Genomic DNA, 21,573 nt, shown 5'->3' with positions numbered 1-21,573 from the left:
GGTGTCCTCTGCACACTGTCCAGGGGCAGACATGGACATCTGTATTTATCTATTTAAATTATGATTACTTTTAGTTATTTCTCACGTGCTCCAATAGACGATTCTACCTAGTTTTGTAACGTTTTGTAATAAAATGTGTTAATCAAAAATGTCTTTGTGTACTCACTATAATGAACTTTAGACTTCATGAACAATCATTGCAAATACCTACTTTTTGTCTACTGCTGATATAAAACAGGCCTAATTCTCCACAGGCCTACAGTGAGCAACCAAAGCAGAAGTGCAAAGCAGGCATTAACGTGCACAACAACTTAAGAAAAAAAGAATGAATTTTATTTATTCTTTTCCAAGGCATTCAAACACGTTTACCCATAGTTGGTGAAATCAAGAACACTACATCATCAATATTAATCAGATACTATAATGGGCTTCTATGCCATGTGTGCATGTACACACACACGGGACCACACACATACAAGGCCCAGCAGGGTGTCAGACAAGACGCTTCTGCCAGCTCTGTTTCTCATATCCATCTAAAGCTACCACCAAATTACACTTTAATAGCTTTGGTGAAAATCAGAGGACATTAAAGTTTTTCCCAAATACACCCGAACTCAACATGAAAAGTGCTTTATTAAGGTTCAGAATACTTTGAATCTTTTCCAAAATCTTAAATATAATTTGGTAAACAACAGCCCAATCAACCAGCGGGATTGTTGCAGAGCCTGTTAGCCACCATCGTTTCAAGCTCATGACACAAAGCTCAGAAATTTGTATTACAAAATAACCAAGAAATCAATAGAAAAAAAATGGATACAACACTTAATAAGCAAAATTAATGACAGTTTAAATTTTTTGGAAGAAACCAATTTGGTAGCAGTACTGATGAACATTCAAACCACTTGCTGCAGAGATAAAATTTGCAGGTAAAAGATAAGAAGAGAATAGGATAATAAATATACTCAAATGTATGAAAAAAAATACACATTATAGAATTTGATTATTTGCTATTAGCTGGGGCGTATTCTCCATACTGGCCTCAAACACATGAAACCCCGACCATCATATGTACTTACTCCTTGAAGCCAAGAGCCCAGCAGGTACCACTAAAACTACTGTTGCCACTCAACTATGAAGAGCAGTATACAGGCTTAGGACCAGAGTATTGATGAATCCATTCATTCTCACAAGATGATCTCCTCAGAAGGTTTGTGTGCACAAGTCAATCTAGGGATGAATTCAACACTTAACTCAATGTTCAAATAAATACATTTCCTAGACTTCATGGCGACTGTATGCAAGACAACATCCCATACAGAATACAAGAACTTCAAAATAAAATAGTTAGATGCAATTAGTAGTACACAAATATCCTGAATGTTGAAATACATTCTCAGATGGTGTTTGACGGGCAAAAGCGGCAAGCTAATTCATTTTGCAAACTTGAGTGTGAAGGCAGTGAGCAATATGAAATGTCAAGACCTGGATGTAAATTAAAACACAAAGCTGCATTACCATAAAAGAAACTGTCAGTCATATCTGGTTAGATGCCTTTGTCGACACATATTACAAAATATAAATCCTATCGGAAGTGTAATAGCCTAACAATCCAAAGTGCAACGACAACCAACTCAAACTTAAGGCCAAAATTTCCAGACTCTGTGAATAATCAATAATAATCAATTATTTACCTATAAGGTTAAGTGACAAGTGGATAAGAATTTCCCCAGATACCATGACTACACCATAGATGTCATTGTTTCATTTCATTTTCATTATTTATAAAAAAACATATAGATGTTATTGGTAGCCTTCCCAGTTAGCAGAGATATCCCTTCTCATTTCCAATCAATAAAATAAGTAATTAAACTCCTCTGAGATGCAGACTGAAGTAAGCTAGGTTTGTTAGTAATTAGTGAATGTTCAAGTTAACAGGAACGTATAAAAACAGACCAAGTCGAACATTGATAGAGATCTAAACCACTTTCACAGTTCTTGTCATTACCCTCTTCCCCACAGCAAGAATAAAACCGATCAGCAGCCAACTGATCAAGCTGGTCATACTAAAATAATAATGGGCTAATATCTGAAACTCCCCAAAATACACTTTGACATGGCACAACAGGTAGCTTGCACTTTGGAACAGTAATGCTATGACAGTTGGACATCGCACTTTATGAAATCACCTTTGACACATCTTAAATAGGTTCACTTATGGAGTTCCTTCCGAGGAGCAAAAAAGTGTGATCACGTTTTTAAAAACAACAAAACAAGATCATTGGATGTAGAAATAAATATAGAGCAAAAATATAGAATACAGCGAGAAGACACTTGCTCAATGTTCCATGCAGGTTATTTCTCATCTATTGGAAAGTAAGACAAACCAAAAGAACGCACGGTGAAACACCAACAATGCACAACATTGATAATTGATCAGTCCACTTAAGTCCATTAACTCAGTAAAGATGGGTGCTATTGTTATACATTGTTTCTTGTAACCTTTTATCCCTTGCTGTTTGGCGTCATATAGTATGTCATTGAGCTATTGGTCAGTGAGTTGAAAAGCCAATATGGATATAGAGTTGATTTCACGGAGACAGATCTATAGAAGTCCCTGGTCAACCAGTGTCGACCTCTCACCTCCACACACTCCACTTCTCCTGGAGACCCCGCTCCTCTTGTCTTTAGGAAAATAGGCAAGAGAGTGGAATGCAGAAAGGGGGAGAATACACTAAAAGGAAAAGGAAGGAAGGAGATGGGGGTATTTTGAATGTGTATGCGCGTGTGTGTGTGTGTGTGTGTGTGTGTATGAGTGACTAAAGATAACTAAGGCTAAGGCAGCATGAGAGGAACACATAAATATCCACCGACATTTATGACCAGAAAAGAGAGAAAATGCCAAGGGTCATCTGCTAAACAGAAGACACACGCAGAAAAGAGGGAAAAAAGGCAAAAAGAAAGTATAACATGACTGATAAAATAAGATAAAGCCAGAGAACAAACCAAGGATGAGGGTGGACAGAGCCATCCAAAAGGCATGCATGATGAACACACATCCATACTGTTCGGCTTGCCGTCCGTCACTCCGCTCACGGCGTGCAGAGCAGCACCGCCGCTGAGGCTGCTGCAGACACAGTGAGGGTCGGGACTGACTGTGCTGTATGGGTCAGGCCGGAGGCAGACTGGGCCAGGCGTCAACTAGACAAGAGAGATGTCACGGCGTACACCTGTGTCACGTCGTTTCCTGGCCAGGTTAATGGGTCAACCTGGGGGGGGCGGGGGCGGGGGCGGGGGGGGGGGGGGGGAAGGGATGGGTCTCGGACAGGGGCGTAGGGAGGGTGTTAAATGTTCAGTGGCACACGGGCCCGTTGCTCTGGGTTACGGAGTCAGAGACGTCCAGGAAGGCAGAGCGCATCACGTTGAAGGATTTGTCAGAGAGGGACGTCACATCCTCCGACGTCATCCCCTTCGTCTCGATCTTCGGAAGGATCTTCAATCTGATGGTTCCTGTTGAGGCACAGGACTTCAACATCAGAACGCTGGCACATTATCGATTATGATGTGATTACAGGGTGTCTACAGGTATAAACAAGTGAAATTTAAGACTTTTTAAGACCTTTTTAATACCACTTTAAATGAAATTTAACACCAAACTTGCGATGGAAATACACACCAAAAGTGAAAATATACTCTTTCCAAGTAAACACATTGATATTAGTTCTAAATGAACAGTAAGGTAAAATGACAATAATTGGTTGTGTTTAAGAACATTGTCCAAATGTGTTTATTAATGTGAAAAGAAAACACAAAAATATCATTGTTGTCCTAAATGATATTTATTATTACAATATTCTCAGAACATTTAAGGCCCATTCACACCTAGAGCGACAACTATAAAGATAACTCTAAACTACGGTATAACGATATGCTGTTGCTCAAGCGTTCACACTACAACGATATCGGCGCAGAATATTCAGAGAAAAAATGGAGCATGATTACTTTAACGACGTGCTTTTATTTTACTCGCTCTCTAAAGTAAATAACGACACCGCCGATTTGGGTTCATGAATTGCCGCAAAAGAGAGAGGAGATGGCAGACAATAATGCTCTTTTACGGCGCTTTCATTACATAATTGTGCTTTGTTTATATGACAGCTAATGGTACTAATGGCCACCAAGTGAAGCTATTAATTTTTTTACCAGTAGGAGACTCTGAACACCACATCTACTGTGGATCAGAGAGTAAAGTCCCCTGTAGCCCATGTTGAGAGAAACACCTGTAACTTCACCGTGGCTGAACGGTTTCAACAGACTACTGGAGACACATGTTGTTCCCTCCCGGTCATATTGAAAACATAGGATAATAGCGCATTTGCGGTCAGGTTGGCCAAGACATGATGCCATTTTCTTAGCATCATGCTAGCAGAAGTTATCGAGTTAACTACGTTAACTTCCAAGTCAGTAAACAGATTTACCGCTAATCCCAAGCTCTTCCGCTCCCGACCGGTATGTCACGTTTCTTTTCAACATTTTTGGTCTTTGTCAAATAGCGCCGGGTTCCTCTGGACTTCTGTCATCAGTTCCTCAGCAAGCAACACGCCATCACTGCAGTGAATCAGTGAACTATAAAATTCTCCCACCCCATCCTTTGTAGAACATTAGTTTGATTGGTTGAAAATGTTTTATCGTTGTCTCTACATCCAAAAAATCGGGCATTGCGCGCATACTGGAAATTCTCGCGGTGACGACGTGACTAAAAAATATTTAAGACCCATCCAATCTGAATTGAAGACAATTTAATACTTTTTAAGGCCTTTTATTAGTAAATGTCTATTTAAGACATTTTAAGACTTTTTAAGGACCCGCGGCCACCCTGGATTATTAATACATAGTGAAAAAACAGTACTACAGAAATCAGAAAAAAAAAACAAAGAAAATCAAGCTGAGTTACCCGATTTGAACTGCTTTTCTTTTCGTAGGTAGAAGCTGCTATAAGATGAGAACACAATGGGTATGATGGGTGCCTGGGAGAAAAGAGGGAGGGATGCAGAGAGAAGGAAAGGAGACCAAAAGAGACATCAGAAACCCTGAATACCAAAATAACATCAAATACAATCTTAATTTCCAAGTTAAGAAAACATGTCTAAAGTAATCTGACTTCCAAACATTGCCATTCTTCTACTAAGCAAGCCAAAGATGAGAAACAGGCACAGAGACAGAAATGCTTGACTGAACCAACAACACATTTATTCTCTCTCTTTCCCTCTCTCTCACACACACACACAAATCAGCATGATTCTAGCAATCTCCATCTCCTCCAGTGCCGCTAATAGAGGCCGAGTTGATCTCCTGAGGCCCAGAGTGGCCCTTCAACAGGACGGGCTGAGCCAAACGTGGCTCCCCCTGGGGGCTGTCCTGCTTCCACTCAATCTGGCTGGCTGGGTACAAATGGATAGGCTGGGCTAAACTCAGCAGAAGCAAACATTGCGAGATAGAAATAGTCTATGTTCAGATAGATATAGTCTCAAGCGTAAAGCAAAGCAAACAGGGAATACCAAAACGCAGATTATATTCTTCAAACTTTGAATGAAGTAATCTATCACCCCAACTTGATTACTCCTGAGTACTCCTGACCACAATGGAAATAAGCCTTAGGGATTTATTGTGCTATCCCGACGGTTTCTACTATTTTTTTTACGGGACTCGCTGCTTGAGTGTCTTTTTCTTGGCAGAGCTGTAATTTTATGAAATTGTCAAATAAATTCATTCATTCAATCATCCGAGTATTATTTGTAGAAAATGTAAGGAAACACATACAGTTCTAACTGTAGAGCCAAATGAGGCCCTTCAGAGAAATGTTTGTGTCTGCTAATAGCGAGCAGCAGGGCCTTATTACTGTGGCTCCTCTCCCCGATGCCTATCCGACCCAAACTGATATTAATGTATAGCAGCCTCGACAGCCTTCGAGAAAAAGAAAGAGGGCTCTTGCTCTCTCTCACACACACACACACACACACACACACACACACACACACGCGCGCACAACTCACAGCACAGTAAAACACACCACCACATTTTTGCCTGGGGTGAACCGAGTTGCGGTTTCTGGCCAGGTTTCATTGAACGATGTTTTTTTAATTCGTTCCACCTGCTTGACCCCGACTGTGTGTGTGTGACAGGAGATCAAGAACAGAGACCTCCCACCTCCGTGTAACGAAGCTGACTGACGTTCACCTGACAAAAGACAGAGCTCATAACCGCACACGGCTGAGCTGTCTGAGAGTTATCCTGTAGTCACTCCGCGTTGGAACTGCAATAGCCCTCCATCTCGCCTATTAGAAAGGTAGAGCCAGTGAAGTAATCTGGCGTGAGGAGATGGGGGAGCGGTTACATCATGCACAACCCCAGGGTAATTTCAGAGACGGAGAAGAACAGAATTGTCAGAAGAGAAGCGCTCAAGAGGTTGAGCTTCAAAGCTGTCATAAGTCTGTTATCTTCGCGTAAGCAGGCCAACTTCATGGGTCAAACTAATCTGATAGGGTCAAAGGATTCCATGCAAATAAGTCCGATCGATTCAGTGCTCTCTATGCACGGTGTCATCTGTAGATCGGATGTGGTTACGTCATGAAGTAGTCTTGTGCCATATAAGGTTGCTAGCTCCCCCATGTGTCTAGAATCAGCACAATGCTGGCAACATGACCTCTCACTCTTTTAGGAGACACAACTTGGCACAACACTCCTGGAATAAGGCCAGTATTAGAGCCCTTGTGTAAACAGGGTCAAGTGTATAAACAGGGTGAGGCTGTGTGTCGCAGTGCATAAAGTGGTGACTTCATTCACATAAAATATATAGATTAATTAGGACTGTCTGCATTACAAAACACACACACACACACACACACACACACACACAAGAGTGAGATAGAGAAGAACCAAGGCCATGAGACCCACTTGTGCCTGCACTGCCAGGTGGAAGGCACCCTTCTTGAAGGGCAGCAGGTCGCCTCTCTGGTTTCGCGTTCCCTCTGGGAACACCCACAGCCGAATCTGTATGGGGCAAAAACCAAGGGTTAAAAAGGAGAAATAGCCATTTAACGATCCCATATCATCCCCAATCAATCATACAAAACCAGACCCTTATGATAAGTGATTAAGAGCAAAAACAAAACCAAACAAAAAACAAAACAAAGAACTGATAGTTACATTAATATGACATATGATCTGCCCTTTCATACCAGAGAGCAGAAAGTACTAGTTCGGGATATAAAACCCGTGACCCATTCTGAATGTGACTGGCAAGAAGGGGGATCACCTGGTCGTCCAACATAGTTTTGGCAGCGTCAGCCATGACACTCTTGGCATCGCTCGTCTTCTTGCGGTTGATAAAGACGATGCCACCCAGCCAGCAGATGATGCCCACCGTGCCGGCGTAGATCAACTCCTTCTTGGCGATCATGGTGCAGCGGTCTGGCAGGATCTCCATCAGGCCTGGGGAACAGGGGAAAGGCGGCTGACTTATTGTCAGACAGTGTACGGTAAGAGCCATGCATAAGACACATTGTTATTGGCAATCACTTCCATTTCCAACGCGGCGCCATAAATACCATATACTACATACTAGACCTTGAAGGGGAACACCGCCCATTTTAAGGAGTTCATACGCATCATTTGAATTGAACTGAAATATGTCATTCCTATGGTCTAGGTTAGACCTGTGTGGGACCATGAGGCATTTCAAACACGCAAAAGCAAAAGAGAAGTAACTATAAATCAGCAAATGAATGATGAGTAACTCTGTAAAGCTTTTTAAGATAGGCTTCACAAGCATGACAGATAAAACATTTTTCATACAAGATGTTGGCCTGTCACCAAGTAACAGCTACGGCCCTTTTTAAATTGTTGATTGCTCACAATGGTTAAAGGTAATAAATCCATAAAATTGTAGTAGTAGTCCAACCAAAAATGTAAATTGTTTTTAAAATCAAAGTTGTTCCCGTATCACTTTCTAGAAAAAGTTGGTGCTTAGTTCACCAGCACTACAAAAAAAAAGTTAATTTGGAGTCCTGCACAGGAATAACAAATAGGAATGTTTAAATTGAATGGATCTGATGTTTGTACCCTGATTTCCTGAGCTGTTTTATTCCCATAACTGCATTTTATGTGTTGTACAATCATTACTTCACCAAGGCTAGGATCAATAAAAGGCTACTAATGCTATTACAGGCTGTGAGCATAATTCACAGTTCACACTTGGGGTACTTGCTACAAAATGTAGACTCAGTTGCCTTCACTGAACAGGCTTCAAGGTTAGCGGAAAAAGAACAGAGCAATTTTTTAGAATGGTCTAGATGTTAAATGCATATCGTTCTCTCTCAAAGATGTTTGTAACACACAGCAACAGCGCCAATGACTGTGTGTGACAGCTAAGGACTCCATTTCGGATGAGCTTTGGCCTTTCCATCTTATCTCTCGGTGGCCTTGTGAAACCGTGGATTTCATCTGGTATAAAGTCTGGTGATGCAATGTATGTCGTGTTGGAACAGACGTCATGCTTTGGGAAAGGGATTTATCTCCATGAATGATGCTTATATTGAGAAATCAGGTGTGTGTGATAACCTTCATGGCCTAAACGTCTGTCTATGTTTTGAGGACCGAGTAAGACGCAACAGCAGCTGGTACATCCTCAAATGAAACGGAGCAGGGAAAGATGCCAAAGACACATGCCATCAGAGACGCAGACAATGTCTGTGAAATAAAGGATAAGAAACAGGAGGAGAGACAGTAGATGTGTCTCTACTAGGGCAAAAGAAATAGAGCAAAGACTGAACCACAATTAGATTATAAAGTGCACTTTAAGCCCAGCCATAGCTGTGGAGTTGAGGGAGCTGAGTGCCTTACGGTCATATCAGATCAGATCTGGGATCAGCTGCTGTAAATGGCTGGGTGCAGTAGTTGGCATGGTAACTCGGACGCCAAGTCAGGCTCCTTTTCTTTAAAAAAGGTATACAGAGCAGAATTTTCCCCTTTGAAATAGCATAAACTCATCCAAAGATTATTATACTCAATCATTATTTATGACCCATAGTCTGTGACAGTGTGTGCATTTGCAGAGAGACCTGCCTTCTGCCTGGATTTTCCTATTTCTGAATGTTCGGGACGTTTCTGGGCGTCAATCTTTTGGCAGTGTGTGAGTCCGCCTGCAACCAAAACCACTGCTGAATCGTTTTATATCTAAAAGCCACGCTGGCTACTGTAGCGGTCCTGAACTCTAATACAGAGTAACTGGGTTCTGAGTTCTGCTCAGAGCTAGTGTGTGTCATGAGCTGGCAGCTAGCTACCGTTGTTAGCGTAGCTTCTTTGTAGTAGAAAAGCTGATAGCTAAGCTAACTGGCACCTACCTGTCCAACAGAAAACAGGCCAACTCCATGTCACTCTTCATCCTCATCCTCTCCTTCAATACTCGTCAACGGGTGAAAGCCAACCCCAGATTCAGACTCTTGTTTTGGAACGAGGCTTGTCTGCTTGGCGTTTCGCCTCGCTGTACTGTTTCAACTAGCAAAATCCTACTCAGTAAGCCTTTAAACAATTTTAAAGTTGAAAAAAATGTATGTCAAGAACAATTTGTGATGATATGAATCACAGTTTAAATCGCAATTGCAATATTCTGTCAAATAATCGAAATTCAATTTTTTGTCAATATCTTTCAGCCCTAGTCTAAAGGCAGGCTTCTTGGCTTTGTGAGAGGATGTCAGGACAGGTAGCTATGTGATTATTTTCATTGTCATAACCAAACTATACTGCAATTTGGGAAATGTGAAGTGAAGTAATTACAGCGACTGGTAACCATACTTAGCCAAAACTTTTATGCACAAGTTGTTTGGCCAGTTTCCAAGGCTCCTCAGTTTGTACGCACTCGTTCCTCACCCCTTCCCTACAGCAAAAGCTGCACCCCAATGTACTGTATACAAAACACAAACACAGAGAGCCGGAGCGATGATGGGGACAAATGGGGCACTGTACAGCGATTGCGGATTGGGCCTTTAATCTAGACCTATTTTATATGGCATTCAGCAAAGTGACAATCAGCTATTATCTCACACAGTTAACGGTCCTGGGTCCTCTGAAGGCAGGCATAATGCATTTTCTATTGATCCATGTGTTCTTTTAGGGTCTTCTATGACTGTGCCCAACCAAACCTGTGAATCTGACTCTTCAAATACTCTTGGTGGTTGCGTGGCACTCAGTCTTCATTTCCATTGAGGCAGAAACCCTTTGGCAGCACCAAAGCTGACGTAATCTTACATTTTGCCCCATGATTGTTGTCTAACCAATGCAGGAATCTGTTTTAGCATGCCAAACAACAGGATAGGACAGTCTTGCTAGCAACTTCCGAGGGAAGAGTGCAATGTTTCCATGTCATACATCCGACAGACCTCCCTTGGTGTTAACATAGCCTAAAGCCAATCAAATATTTCCATAAGCAAATAGTGGAATAAAGATGTGACAGGTTACATTATCTAACCACTAAACTTTGTTTCAGATTGATTTTTCAAACAAAATGACAACTCAAGTTATTTTGTGAGCCAGCAAACCTTAACTACAAAAAGTTTTAGCGGTTAACCAAATATCTGATATGAACAGCGGATTGGCAGTCTAAATGAAATAAAATAGAAAATAGATACATTTCTGCACTTTTTCATTTGTAAGTGCGATGTTTTCTGCAAACTGAAGAAAGGAAAAATTGCATCAACCATTTTGACAATGGAACCATTATCAAAACAACTCATCTTCACACGAAGGTACTGCTGCACTATACCAGTACGGCAACTATACCTGTGCAACACCAATACCCACCCAAAACATCCAGGGAGCTCTGGTGATTGGAGATGATGACATAGGGGCCCTCTGTCTGCAGATGCTCCCAACCGCTCACTTCAAACCGAAGACCTAGAAAATACTTCACATGGCGAACCAGGGAGCGGATAATCCTGAGGGGGAAAAAGGTTAATTAGAGACCAGAAAATCAGAGGTTATTGCTCACAACCTTGTAAACACATTACATCTCTTTAACCAGACCCCTACTTGGGAACAGAGGTTGTTCAAATCAGAGGAATGTGTAAATGACTGACAAAATGTGAAATACTAGGGCAATTCACGTTCAAAATATGAAGCATGCATGAAAATGTATTCCAAAACCCCACTTATTGGCCATACATAGCCTAATTGGCAACAAAAAAGGGAATTCCAATACATCGTCATATTTAACATTTTTTGTTTCACTGTATACTATTTAATTAATCATGGCCATTCAATTTGCCAGTTCAGATATATTAAATTTGGATGACGCTCTACCTTAAGACAAAACATAATCAAGACTGTCTTAACAATACAAGAAACGAGGGAGCTTAACCATGTTCAAGATCCCCATTAGTTTTGTTTGTTTCTTGGCTGGTTAAATATTTGCCTGAAGTAAGCAAAACGCTCCAATGAGCTTTGAGAAAGACTGTCTTACCATCTGTCTGAGCCTGTATAAGCAAGCTGCCTCTGACATTGCATAAGGTATGAAAAACACATCCAAGAAGGTTATGACATGTTGTTGTTTTTTTTACCCCAATCTAAATTTAAGCAACTATTTGGGCTAAGAATGATCAAGTCAGGACCTGCCTTGCCCAGTGGGGTGATCCCATACAAATTTAGAAGACTGGGGTGAAAAATGCACACTTAAAAAGTTGGACAACAGTGTTGCTGGATTGGCTTCCAAACCCCATGGTTCAGTACCTTGGATATGACATCAAGGTTTGGTCTGTTAAGCGGGGAAAATGAAAATGTTGCTTTTTGTTTGCTGAAATAAACATGTTCACTATCCAATTTTAGCAGTATCCCTTTTCCAAATACTTTGGATAGAGGCATTACAAAATAATACGTACAAAAAACACTTTCAGAATTTTACGTGACAGTCAAGTTCAGGTTAAAAAGTCCCCTATCTGATTAACTTAATGATTTTTCACCCTGATATCAGTAGCATTATTTCCTGTTTGTACCCCTTCTGAGTTCATTTCAAGTTACTGCTCCACTCTTTTGGGACTAATAAAACCACACATTCACTTGTTTTAATATTCATTTGTTTGTGTCTATTTGCAGAGCTTTGAGGAGACTGAGATAACATATCTGAACTTGATAAGACCTCTCCATCACCAATAATGAGACTACGGTGACGTCTGCCCAGACTGGCAACAATAATGGTGTGATTCTAGACAACCAACTGCCATATGGGGCCCACATTGCAATGCAGGTTGGCACTCTACAACATCCATCAAATCAGACCCTTCCTCACCAGGGACTCAAGCTTTACTCATCTCCCATCTGGAATACTCCAGTACCCTCCTAGAAATACTCTCTCCTGAAATACTCTCTTTAGCCCCTAAAATGCATCGAGGACACTGCGGCCTGCCTTGTCCAAAACCTCCCCAAACTCTCCCATGTCACTCCCCTCAAACGGGGAGCCGTGCCGCCACACCTCCAGTGGCCTCTTAGCTCTCCACTCCCTGCTGCGACCGGGTCATCGCTCCACCTGGACTCCCCACTCCAGTAAGAACAGCAGAGTCACTCCCCATCTTCTGTCGTAGGCTGAAAACTCATCTCTTCAAGAAGTTCCTCACATCACTCTCTCACCACTGAATCATATCCCCTCCCCCACATCCTCCTCCTCTACTTGCCCTAATTTGTTCTCATCAAAAAAAAAGAGGAAAAAGAAAGAAAACTGCCTTCTACCACTCTCCTTAGCATTTATTTCTTTTTCTACCACTTCTGTCAAAGGAATGTTGCAGTAAACTATGGCTCTGACCCTTGCTTGTTATGATCGTGGTCTAGGAACTAAAGCTTATTCTGCTGTTGCATTCTTTGCAAGTTAGATGAGAGCGTGAGCTAAATGCCTATAATTTAAAGCGTTAATGAATTAGTAAGCTAGCAAGGGTACTGCTAGTTTGCTTAGCTACTAGCTGACAAGCTGGCTGCTTACAGCTGACCAGTTGTAGCAAGGGTGGGCAACCCTTTTCTAATTATATCTAGGGCTGCACATGATCACGGTTTTTGGGGCAGATTCCGATTACCAATTCTGTTTTTGACTGCTGGTTCAAATTATGTATTTTACCCAGACTTTCAGCTAATAGCGGCAGATCATGTAAAAGTACACAGCAAGAATAACATTTCAATGTAGCACTGTGTTTAACAGATTGTTCTTATGGCTGCATGACACTGCTGTCCTGACCATGTGTAAATAAATCATAGTTTTATTCAAACCCAAAAGTGATTACAATGCAAAGTGATCACATGTTTAGTGTGTGCTTGATGACTGAGGTGCTTACTCACCTCTTGACGCCAGTAGCACATGAAAATGGTTTTCATTGAGGCAGCATAGGCTATTCATTCTAATACATTAAACTGTTTCTAATCACAGAAACTTTAAAATTCATAACGCAATGTTAGAAATGATTAGCTGTCAATGTTTATAGACAGTTGAAAATAGTGAATGAATACAATAATCAAACACTCTAAAAACGCTCTGTGCAGAAAGGAGCGAAATTAAATGACCAGGTCTCTCACTGTGCCTCACTCCCAGCAATTCTGAGATTAAACACAGCAAAGCCACTTAAAGCCCTGGGAAAGTAGATTTGAATAGCCTTTATTTTCCCTTGATGTCACTGTTGAGTATCTTTTTACCCATTTGCCAAGGTTTAAAAGACCAGAAAGGCCATTGATTGGATATAAACACTGTGTTTGGAGAGGTAGCTGAAGTGTCCTTAGCTGTAAATGAGGCTGGGGGGAAATGTGGATTTGCAGTTTTATCTGGAATCCCTTATTTGGGCAAATGAGTCTGCAATATGTCAAACGTAAACAATCACTCATGAATAAACTTACTAGCAAAAAAAACAACAACAAAGTAGTGATTTAATGTTGCTGAAACACTGGCTCATGGAGGAGCAGGTAGAATAACGCAAATACAGTCTTTCATTTACAAACAATTCAGAAGGTAATGAGTTGCAGATTCAGCATTAACATGAGACGGAGTGTTAAGGCCCTGACACACCAGGCCGACGGTTGGCCGTCGGCCAATGTCGGGCCGTCGGTAAGCGTCGGTGTCCCTAGTTTTTACGGTGTGTCCCGCACCGTCGGCACTAGTCGGACCCTGTCGGCGTCTTTTCGGCCGATTGAGCGTGTTGAATCGGCGTCGGAGCCATTGGTGAGAGAGATCACTCTGATTGGTAGTTCGTGTTTTGCCTCTGGATGATTGGACTGATAAATTCCTTCAACATGTGGAACTGAACAGGAAAGAGCCGAGCAAAATTTTTAAAATCGGAGGTTTCATTTATCTCCAGCTCTCGACACAGGTTCGGGAAAGCCCCTTGAGCCTGTCGCTGGAGTAACGTTATTCATGATTTCACCCATTTAGTGCGGTTTCTCCTTATTTTTCGCCTCCGCCTCTTCCTTTCTTCTTCCACAACCAAAAGACCAAGGGCTGACAACGCCAGTGACATTTGCAACTTCTTATCAGACATATGGTATGGAGAGTTATTTCCCCTCACGCAGGCGCAGAACGTACGTGCTAGTTGGCCGTCGGGTGTAGTCTTTGTGGTGTGTTCAAGTGCAACTTTTTGGACCAGACGCAGGCGACGTGAGGCGACGCAACAGTCGGCCTTCGTCGCCGCTGGTTCTTTGAAGTCGGTTTGGTGTGTCAGGGCCTTTATACTGTGAGATATTGACAATGCCATGCTGTGGTCGCAGATCAGCACAGCAGTGCCAATATCATGGTATAGGACAATTTTGAGTATCCAAAGGTTTTATCAACAATTTTATTGTTAATATTTGTAAGTCCTCAAGACGTTGCTATGCAACATACAGAGTAAAAGAGACAGTTAATTTCCATTGCACTGGAACAGACTGCACTATGTGGCACTATATGGAGGAATAGTCCACTAAGGTGTGTCGTCATTTTGGGTCTCCCGTATCATGCCCGGGTGCTTTTATTTTTCGCCTATGCCGAAAATGTATAGGATTTCTGGTTCCTGTTTACCAATCATTTCGTCCTTTAAATATGTGAAACCACAGCATTAGAAATATCAAAGGGCTACTTTATTACACGCGTTATCGACTTAATCCATTTAAAAAAAAATATTTGCTAACAAACTGATTACGGATGTGTCACAGGAGCCATCTCTCTATGCTAGAACGCGCAGAGCGGTTGACGTTAGCGTCAAATGCTGAAATGCTAAGCTACTTAATGATACCGATTTTGTACATGTTTTCATTGTGGGTTCAAACCTGGCCCACACCCACCTTAACAAATACAGAAATCCATATTAAATCCAAATATCTTAAGCAAAAAGTGTGTTGGCGTTGGATAGCCAATCATTTCACACCCCTGTTCATTTTCCCATTAGTCTGACAAGGCAATGGAACCAGAATCTTATTATGTCACACTTTGGTGTAGTATTCTGCTGTAGTAATCACAAATGAGATGGCTTGCCCATCACCATTTCACAAGCTTGCCATCCAAATTATATTATTTGCACATTTTACATTTTTAAATTGTTCTTTACGTTCTAGCAAGCCAATGCTGCCGCTAGAAAGATTTGTGGCTCAGAAATAAACATAATTCTGCACAGTCATACTTTGTTGTCACTGATTTTTTATTTATTAGGCTACATCGTATCATGATTGTATCGAATCGTGAACCCCATATCGTGTATTATGCTATATCGTATCGTATTGTGAGATAAGCATATCGTCCCATCCCTAGTTTGAACATTTGAAATTAGAAACTTTTACTACAATAGGCCGTACCAATAGAAGGCCGATTAATCGGTGCATCCCTACTAATAATCAAATTTTTGCTTGACGACACTGAGGTGAATCACCAACCCTACCTTGGCAATGACCTCAATAATGTCTTGCTACTCTCCAAAATGGGAGTAATCAACCACAGTCACAACAAACTCTCAAACTTCCTTGTTCATTCATTCAGTGTCATTTTACGTCACACCCAAACAACAAGCACAACTTGTTCAGTTTTGTCCAGCAGTTAGTGTATAGATTAGTCGTTCAGTTGCTGATTCGACATCTTTCTTTGGGACTGAATGAACCGTTCAGTTGCTGTATCAGACTGAGCGAAAGAAACAGTACAGATGCGAGTTGTTGAATCATTTAGTTGGTTCAGTTGCTAGTGTATGAGATAGTAGCTCACTTGTTGTATTGGACTTAATGAACCGTGAAGTAAAGTGAATCAAATGATATGATCCTGAATCAATTCACTACCATCGGAAAGCCTGAAAGGATTGAGTTACTTAAAAGAATTGGTCTTCCCACTACTAGCCACGATGGAGACCATAAAAAAGGTGGAGAACTGAGCAAAATATGGCAACTGAACTTTCAACCATGCAAGGATGAGTGTGATTGGATAACGTTTGTATAAATTGAACAGCTATTTGTCTCAAAATCATCCTGCAATCAACTGCAAGGCATACTGCAATCAAGAGCACAAATCTGACATTGCGCAAGCTAGAGTTAGCCTACAGCTTGCAGAAATAAGATATTCAGTAGTGTATCCAACAGTCACTGCTCTCTCACAATTTCACCAGTTCTGACAATAATACCAGACACGGCAAGCAACTGGTGTAGCTTTTGGCCTTTAGATTTTCAATTCACTGGCCATGACTAAACTTAAAGTTTTACTTTTTATATGTGCATCCTGAACTAAGGTTTTTGTTTTTTTGAATGTACCATTTCGACAGATTCCTATGTGCAGATAGTTTTTAAATATTGCCATTAGTCTGATATACATTAATTAATTTGATGTTTGCTACCTACAAGCACTTACCAAGCTTCAGTTTTCTCACTATCTATTTGCAAGGTGGGCGAGGTCAGGATGAACCAGCATAGAAAACTAGTTAAAACTAGTTAGGCTACTATATGAAAAGTAAACCTCTCCATGCTTCAAATTACTGAAAGGGATGAGGCTACTTTTTGAACTTGTCTATTAGCATCGGCTCACTGTTTGTCTTATGACTCTACTTAGGCTAATGCAATCATGGCACATTACTGGCTCACAGAAATCTAGGTTAGACCATTTATGCTTGATTGGTAGAATACAGTAAAATACCTCTAACCTTTAAACTGAAATGCAATCTTCGCCTTTTATCTTTCAACGCAGCACTACAGTGATAGCACATCCAGTCTTGTGCAAAAGGCACTGGTTATGCAATGGCTCAGCCAGTGTTGCAGCAATTGTGAGATTGTTCAAGGGGAATGAAATGGCCTCAGTTGCATTCTTTTATGGCCAGTTCACTCAGCTTTTCCCTTGATTCATTTCATGATCAGTGTCCAAATACGTTCCTTTTAAACCTACAGAGCATAATGACATGTATCTGACACCAGCATAGGTTTCATGCAACTTAGCTGCTCACAGAAAAAGGTGAGTGTGACCTGTTATCCTTAAAACTATTGTACCAACAAACAAAGATATCGATGTTGAAGCTAATTCAGGTGTCAAAGGTCAGAGGCTTGTTCAGAATAGGGTCATGGCAACTCGATCAGAATGATAGAGCGGAGGATTAGTTCATTCAGAGATGCAAGGGCAAGAAAATAAATAGTTTCAACTGTGTAGGCTCAAAAGGGCAGTCTGACAACAGTCTCTGAGTGACCACAATTCAACACAGTCAACAGGGAGACACACTGGCACTATTCTACTGATGTCAGAAGCTATCACACAGTATGCAACCTGAGCTCAATGAATTGTGAGTGACAAACTAAGCCTCTATTCTTGATAATTCATGCTGGAATCTTAGTAAACAGCAGCTGTCCAATTCCATTTGTCGTTCACGTATGTGGCAGACACAATAGCCTCACCACAACGAGCATTAACGCTACATTCTCAGCTCAACAGTGGCTCTGCACAAAAACGCCAACACTGAAAGATCCAAGGCCAACAAAAGTGGTTCAGGGAGAGCATGGACCACATTATTGGCAACTTGAGGTCAGTGGATGCGAGTGACTGATTGTACATGTAAAGGCCTGTTGTGGCCCACATTGTCTGCCCACCACAGTTTACTGCTCTACGTCCTAGTACCCCAAGTTAGCTGTGAAGCAAGCAGTCAACCCCAGAATTAAGGCCTTTGTGTACCCGTTTGAGGGCAAATGACTGTGACAAACGGCACTGTCCTTGATGAATCAGTGAACTCTTTCTGTCACAGCCTGCCAAGTGTTAGCGTGTGTCTACAACCCTTTTCTCTCTCTCTCTGTGCCTGTCTGTCTCTAATACAGGCACTTTGTCACGGTGAACAGGTCGAGATAACCTTTGAGCTAACAGAATGGTACACTGGTGCAACATGACACCACCACGTTGGCTAACATGACTGTGAAACAGTTATCCCAAGTGCACTGAGGCAGCCAGTCTGCTGTTGTTAACTGACAGGACTAACAATGTCAACGGAACAAGGCAAACTGAGGAGGTGAACTGGACATTGATTGCCAGGGTTGTATTGGGGATGGGCCTCATAACCATTCAGTAACCCTACTCTAGTCAGGAGGAACATAAGATCTGACCTCCACCTCTTCAAGGTAATTACTGGATGCAGTCATTTGTGTCCAACAACCCCCCCCCCCCCCCGCCTGTATAACCACAACACCAAAATCCCCTGCTACAAAGTGGACACTGATACTAAAGGCGTACTATATTTCTAACAGGTATCAGTTGACCCAGTCAGTTAGTGGGTCAGGTCTAAAATAACACATTTTCTCCAGTGGTAAGGAGTCTTTCTCACCGAGCCAATACCAGCATTTACGTGAAGAACGCCGAAAAGGGGCAGGCTAGTCTGGCAAACTTGAAGATGGTTTGGCAAACGTCACGCTGAGACGTAAAGACACCAGCGTTAACCATCACACTTAGATAGCTATATGTAATAGTAGCGTTATCAAAACTGCTATCTTCATTGTTTAATGTTATAACAATCGTAGTAACCACCTAAGTCACCTACCTTAACGTTGGCTAGCATAAAGCCTATCCATGTTGTGGTCAACCGAGGTGAACACACGTTAATACATGACTGTGATACCACACATAGCCATTCGATGCGATTAATACGAGAGGGGGTATGCTACCCTGCCAATCAGTGCAACACAGTACAACATGTATTAAGTTAGCCAACGATTCCAGTAGGCTAAGTATAAATGAACTGAGGCTAAGTAACTATGGTTAGCATTGCTTTGGCCGCCTGGGAACAGTCAAATAGCACATGCCGTGGCATGGTTCACTGAGCAGTAGACGTAACGTAAATGTTAACGTTAGCATTCCTGTCTTCAGCCAACGTTAACGTGTTGCCACTGCACGGGCTAGCGTAGTTTTTATAGAAAATGTTTGGTTTATTTATTTTTTAGTTTTGCTTCCCTTCCAAAGTCAGGCAAATTGGTCGGCAAGACGCTCGTCACTGATTGTTCTTTCAACGTTACGCTCCAATCTGAGCCAGCGGTGTAGCCCAGCTAACGGTAACTGAATGTTTAATGTCAACTACGGCTGCAACTAGCCAGCTAGCTTGCTAACGTTAGCTGTCAGGCGGCACTGCTAGCGATGTTTATGCAAGCAACTTACCTCATGTTTTCAACGTCTCTACCTCCGCTTTTCAGTATGCACAGGGGGATCGCAATCATGGCCAAACACATCATCCAGGCGACGTAAAAACACTTTTTGAAATAAAAAACAAACGTGCTGCTGGTCCACATCAGAAGTGGAATCAGCAGCAGCGGCACCATCCATAGCACATCCATTGATCCTCCAGAGAAACTGCCAGCAAAAATACACGGTTGGATGAGGAAGCCGCCAGCAGACTGGCTGGTCGCTAGCTACGGTGCAAGAGGGGAGAGCAGCACCGCGACCCTGACAAACATTACAACGTCAAAAGTATTCCTTTGGGCACCCACGGCGAGAGCAATGCTAGCGTTGGTCTGCTGAAAATGAACATGAAACCTGTTCATCTGTTGCTAAATGGCATCATGAGGTGGAGTCAAATCGTCATCGGTTGAAGTTTCCTTCTATTTCCGGTTGCGGGAGCGTTATTTCTGATGTAGTTGCAACCAACTCGTGATCCTGTCACTGTTTCTGATGTAGAACTAGAGGTTTAACGAGATTATGCATGAGATGGAATGAAGTTAAATCCTTAGAGCATTAGTGCAACTGTTTCAGTCATTAAGTTTGTTCAAAACTGCGACTCTCCCTCTCTATGTGTCAGCATCACAGAGTCAGAGCTCTGCAGGCTATGTGGTGTCTCAGTTTTGTTTTACTAGGCATCCGCATGTATAGGATAGACTATTAGTCTACCATAATAAGGCCTATCTGGATTCACTCTCTCCGCAGGGTTATCCTTAGAATGAGCCAGTTTGACAGCCGATTACAGCACCACATGTATAATTGGATTAGCAGTGATAATCCAATCCTTGGCTGTAATCTGACACTGTCCAGTAGCCTTGGCCTATCAAGTTTCAGCCCATGTAGAAGAGCTCTAGTTGACATCATTTTGAAGATTAGGATCAATTGGTCATTAATCCTAATTGAATATGTGCAATGATCCTAATCATTGGCTCACTTTCAACTTGGCATCAGTCTGCTCATTCAGAAGTGTAGTGATGAGGCTGTTTAATTGGCCTATAGATGCACACAAGCAGGGATAATATACTGTAAGGTGTGCGGTTATCTAAAAAGAATAGATGATGAGAGATTTAAAACCTCCGGCTCAAAACAGGTTTGCCAGGTTGCTCTTGGTTATAACTCAGAATTAAATGAGCTTCATAATTGGTTTACTTGTCGAGATGGGGGGGGGGCATACAGAGAGAATTAAAAACGGTAAGAGTGTTGTTACTTCACTTTTTCTCAAATAAAAAAAATGCTTTGCTTATTGTTAACCTCCAGCTCGATTGGCCTTCTGTAACTAACAACTGCTTGGGAGGAGGTGGAGGAGAGGAGGAGTGGTTTTTGTGAACTGAGCGGCCGAATTTGACTAGGAATAGATTGATTGTGAGAAGTTGAGTCTTCTCAGTTATTGCAGGATGAATTTCCTCTGTTGGACTTTCTTGATTAAACAAAAATGTTTTCATCCATAAGGGTTGTGATGGTGGACCCCTGGAACTTTAAGACAAATAGGGACTCTGCTGCACAAACTCCCCACTTTTTGTCAGGAAGTTAATTATCTATTAACAGTTTGAGGGATCAGTGTTAAATTGGGGCAGTTTGCCTTTCAGCAACTATAGTATGATGGTAATCAGGCAGAGCTTAAGTCAACAAACCTGAGTCAGGGGTCTCCAGGTATTTCAGCACAAAGTGCAGGTCCATGCTGACTGCAGCATTTATTGACTGTTTGAGCCTGTAAGCAAAGTGTTAGGGGTCAAGGGATTGGTCTGATGCCTTTAAGATACGGCAACACAAGGTTTACAAAGGTCTTAATTATAACTGAGGTCAGTGCCACTGACTTGTCACTGAGGCAGGTAACCTTGTGGCTCTTAGGCACAAGGACAATAGTGGAGCAGATTGGG

At 41.8% G+C, this 21,573-nt stretch overlaps 1 protein-coding gene across 2 annotated transcripts; it reads right to left on the bottom strand.

Annotated features, from left to right (window-relative positions):
• Positions 1-311: 311 nt before the first annotated feature.
• Positions 312-19,999, bottom strand: agpat2 (1-acylglycerol-3-phosphate O-acyltransferase 2 (lysophosphatidic acid acyltransferase, beta)). Of its 2 annotated transcripts, none has more exons than XM_071912056.2 (6): positions 19,640-19,999; positions 10,855-10,988; positions 7,313-7,488; positions 6,952-7,047; positions 4,952-5,024; positions 312-3,507 (listed from the first exon to the last, which is right to left on the bottom strand). In XM_071912056.2, exons 1-6 carry the CDS (start codon positions 19,813-19,815, stop codon positions 3,350-3,352), a joined length of 813 nt encoding a protein of 270 aa, XP_071768157.1. In that variant the 5' UTR covers positions 19,816-19,999; the 3' UTR covers positions 312-3,349. The 2 variants fall into 2 exon arrangements, with proteins under 2 accessions (XP_071768157.1, XP_071768158.1); XM_071912057.2 differs by having other exon boundaries at positions 3,427-3,497.
• Between the last annotated feature and the right edge of the window lie 1,574 nt (positions 20,000-21,573).

The sequence above is a fragment of the Centroberyx gerrardi genome, chromosome 2 (assembly GCF_048128805.1).
Source record: "Centroberyx gerrardi isolate f3 chromosome 2, fCenGer3.hap1.cur.20231027, whole genome shotgun sequence".
Classification (NCBI taxonomy): Eukaryota; Metazoa; Chordata; class Actinopteri; order Beryciformes; family Berycidae; genus Centroberyx; species Centroberyx gerrardi.
This window is presented reverse-complemented; position numbering and strand designations above follow the sequence as displayed.

Coding starts and splice junctions, on each gene's coding strand:
- agpat2 (XM_071912056.2), bottom strand. CDS start 19,815: ATGGATGTGCTATGGATGGTGCCGCTGCTGCTGATTCCACTTCTGATG. Junction 7,048..7,312: donor AAACTATGTTGGACGACCAG/GTGATCCCCCTT, acceptor TGCCCCATACAG/ATTCGGCTGTGGGTGTTCCC. Junction 5,025..6,951: donor ACCTGGCAGTGCAGGCACAA/GTGGGTCTCATG, acceptor CTTTTCTCCCAG/GCACCCATCATACCCATTGT.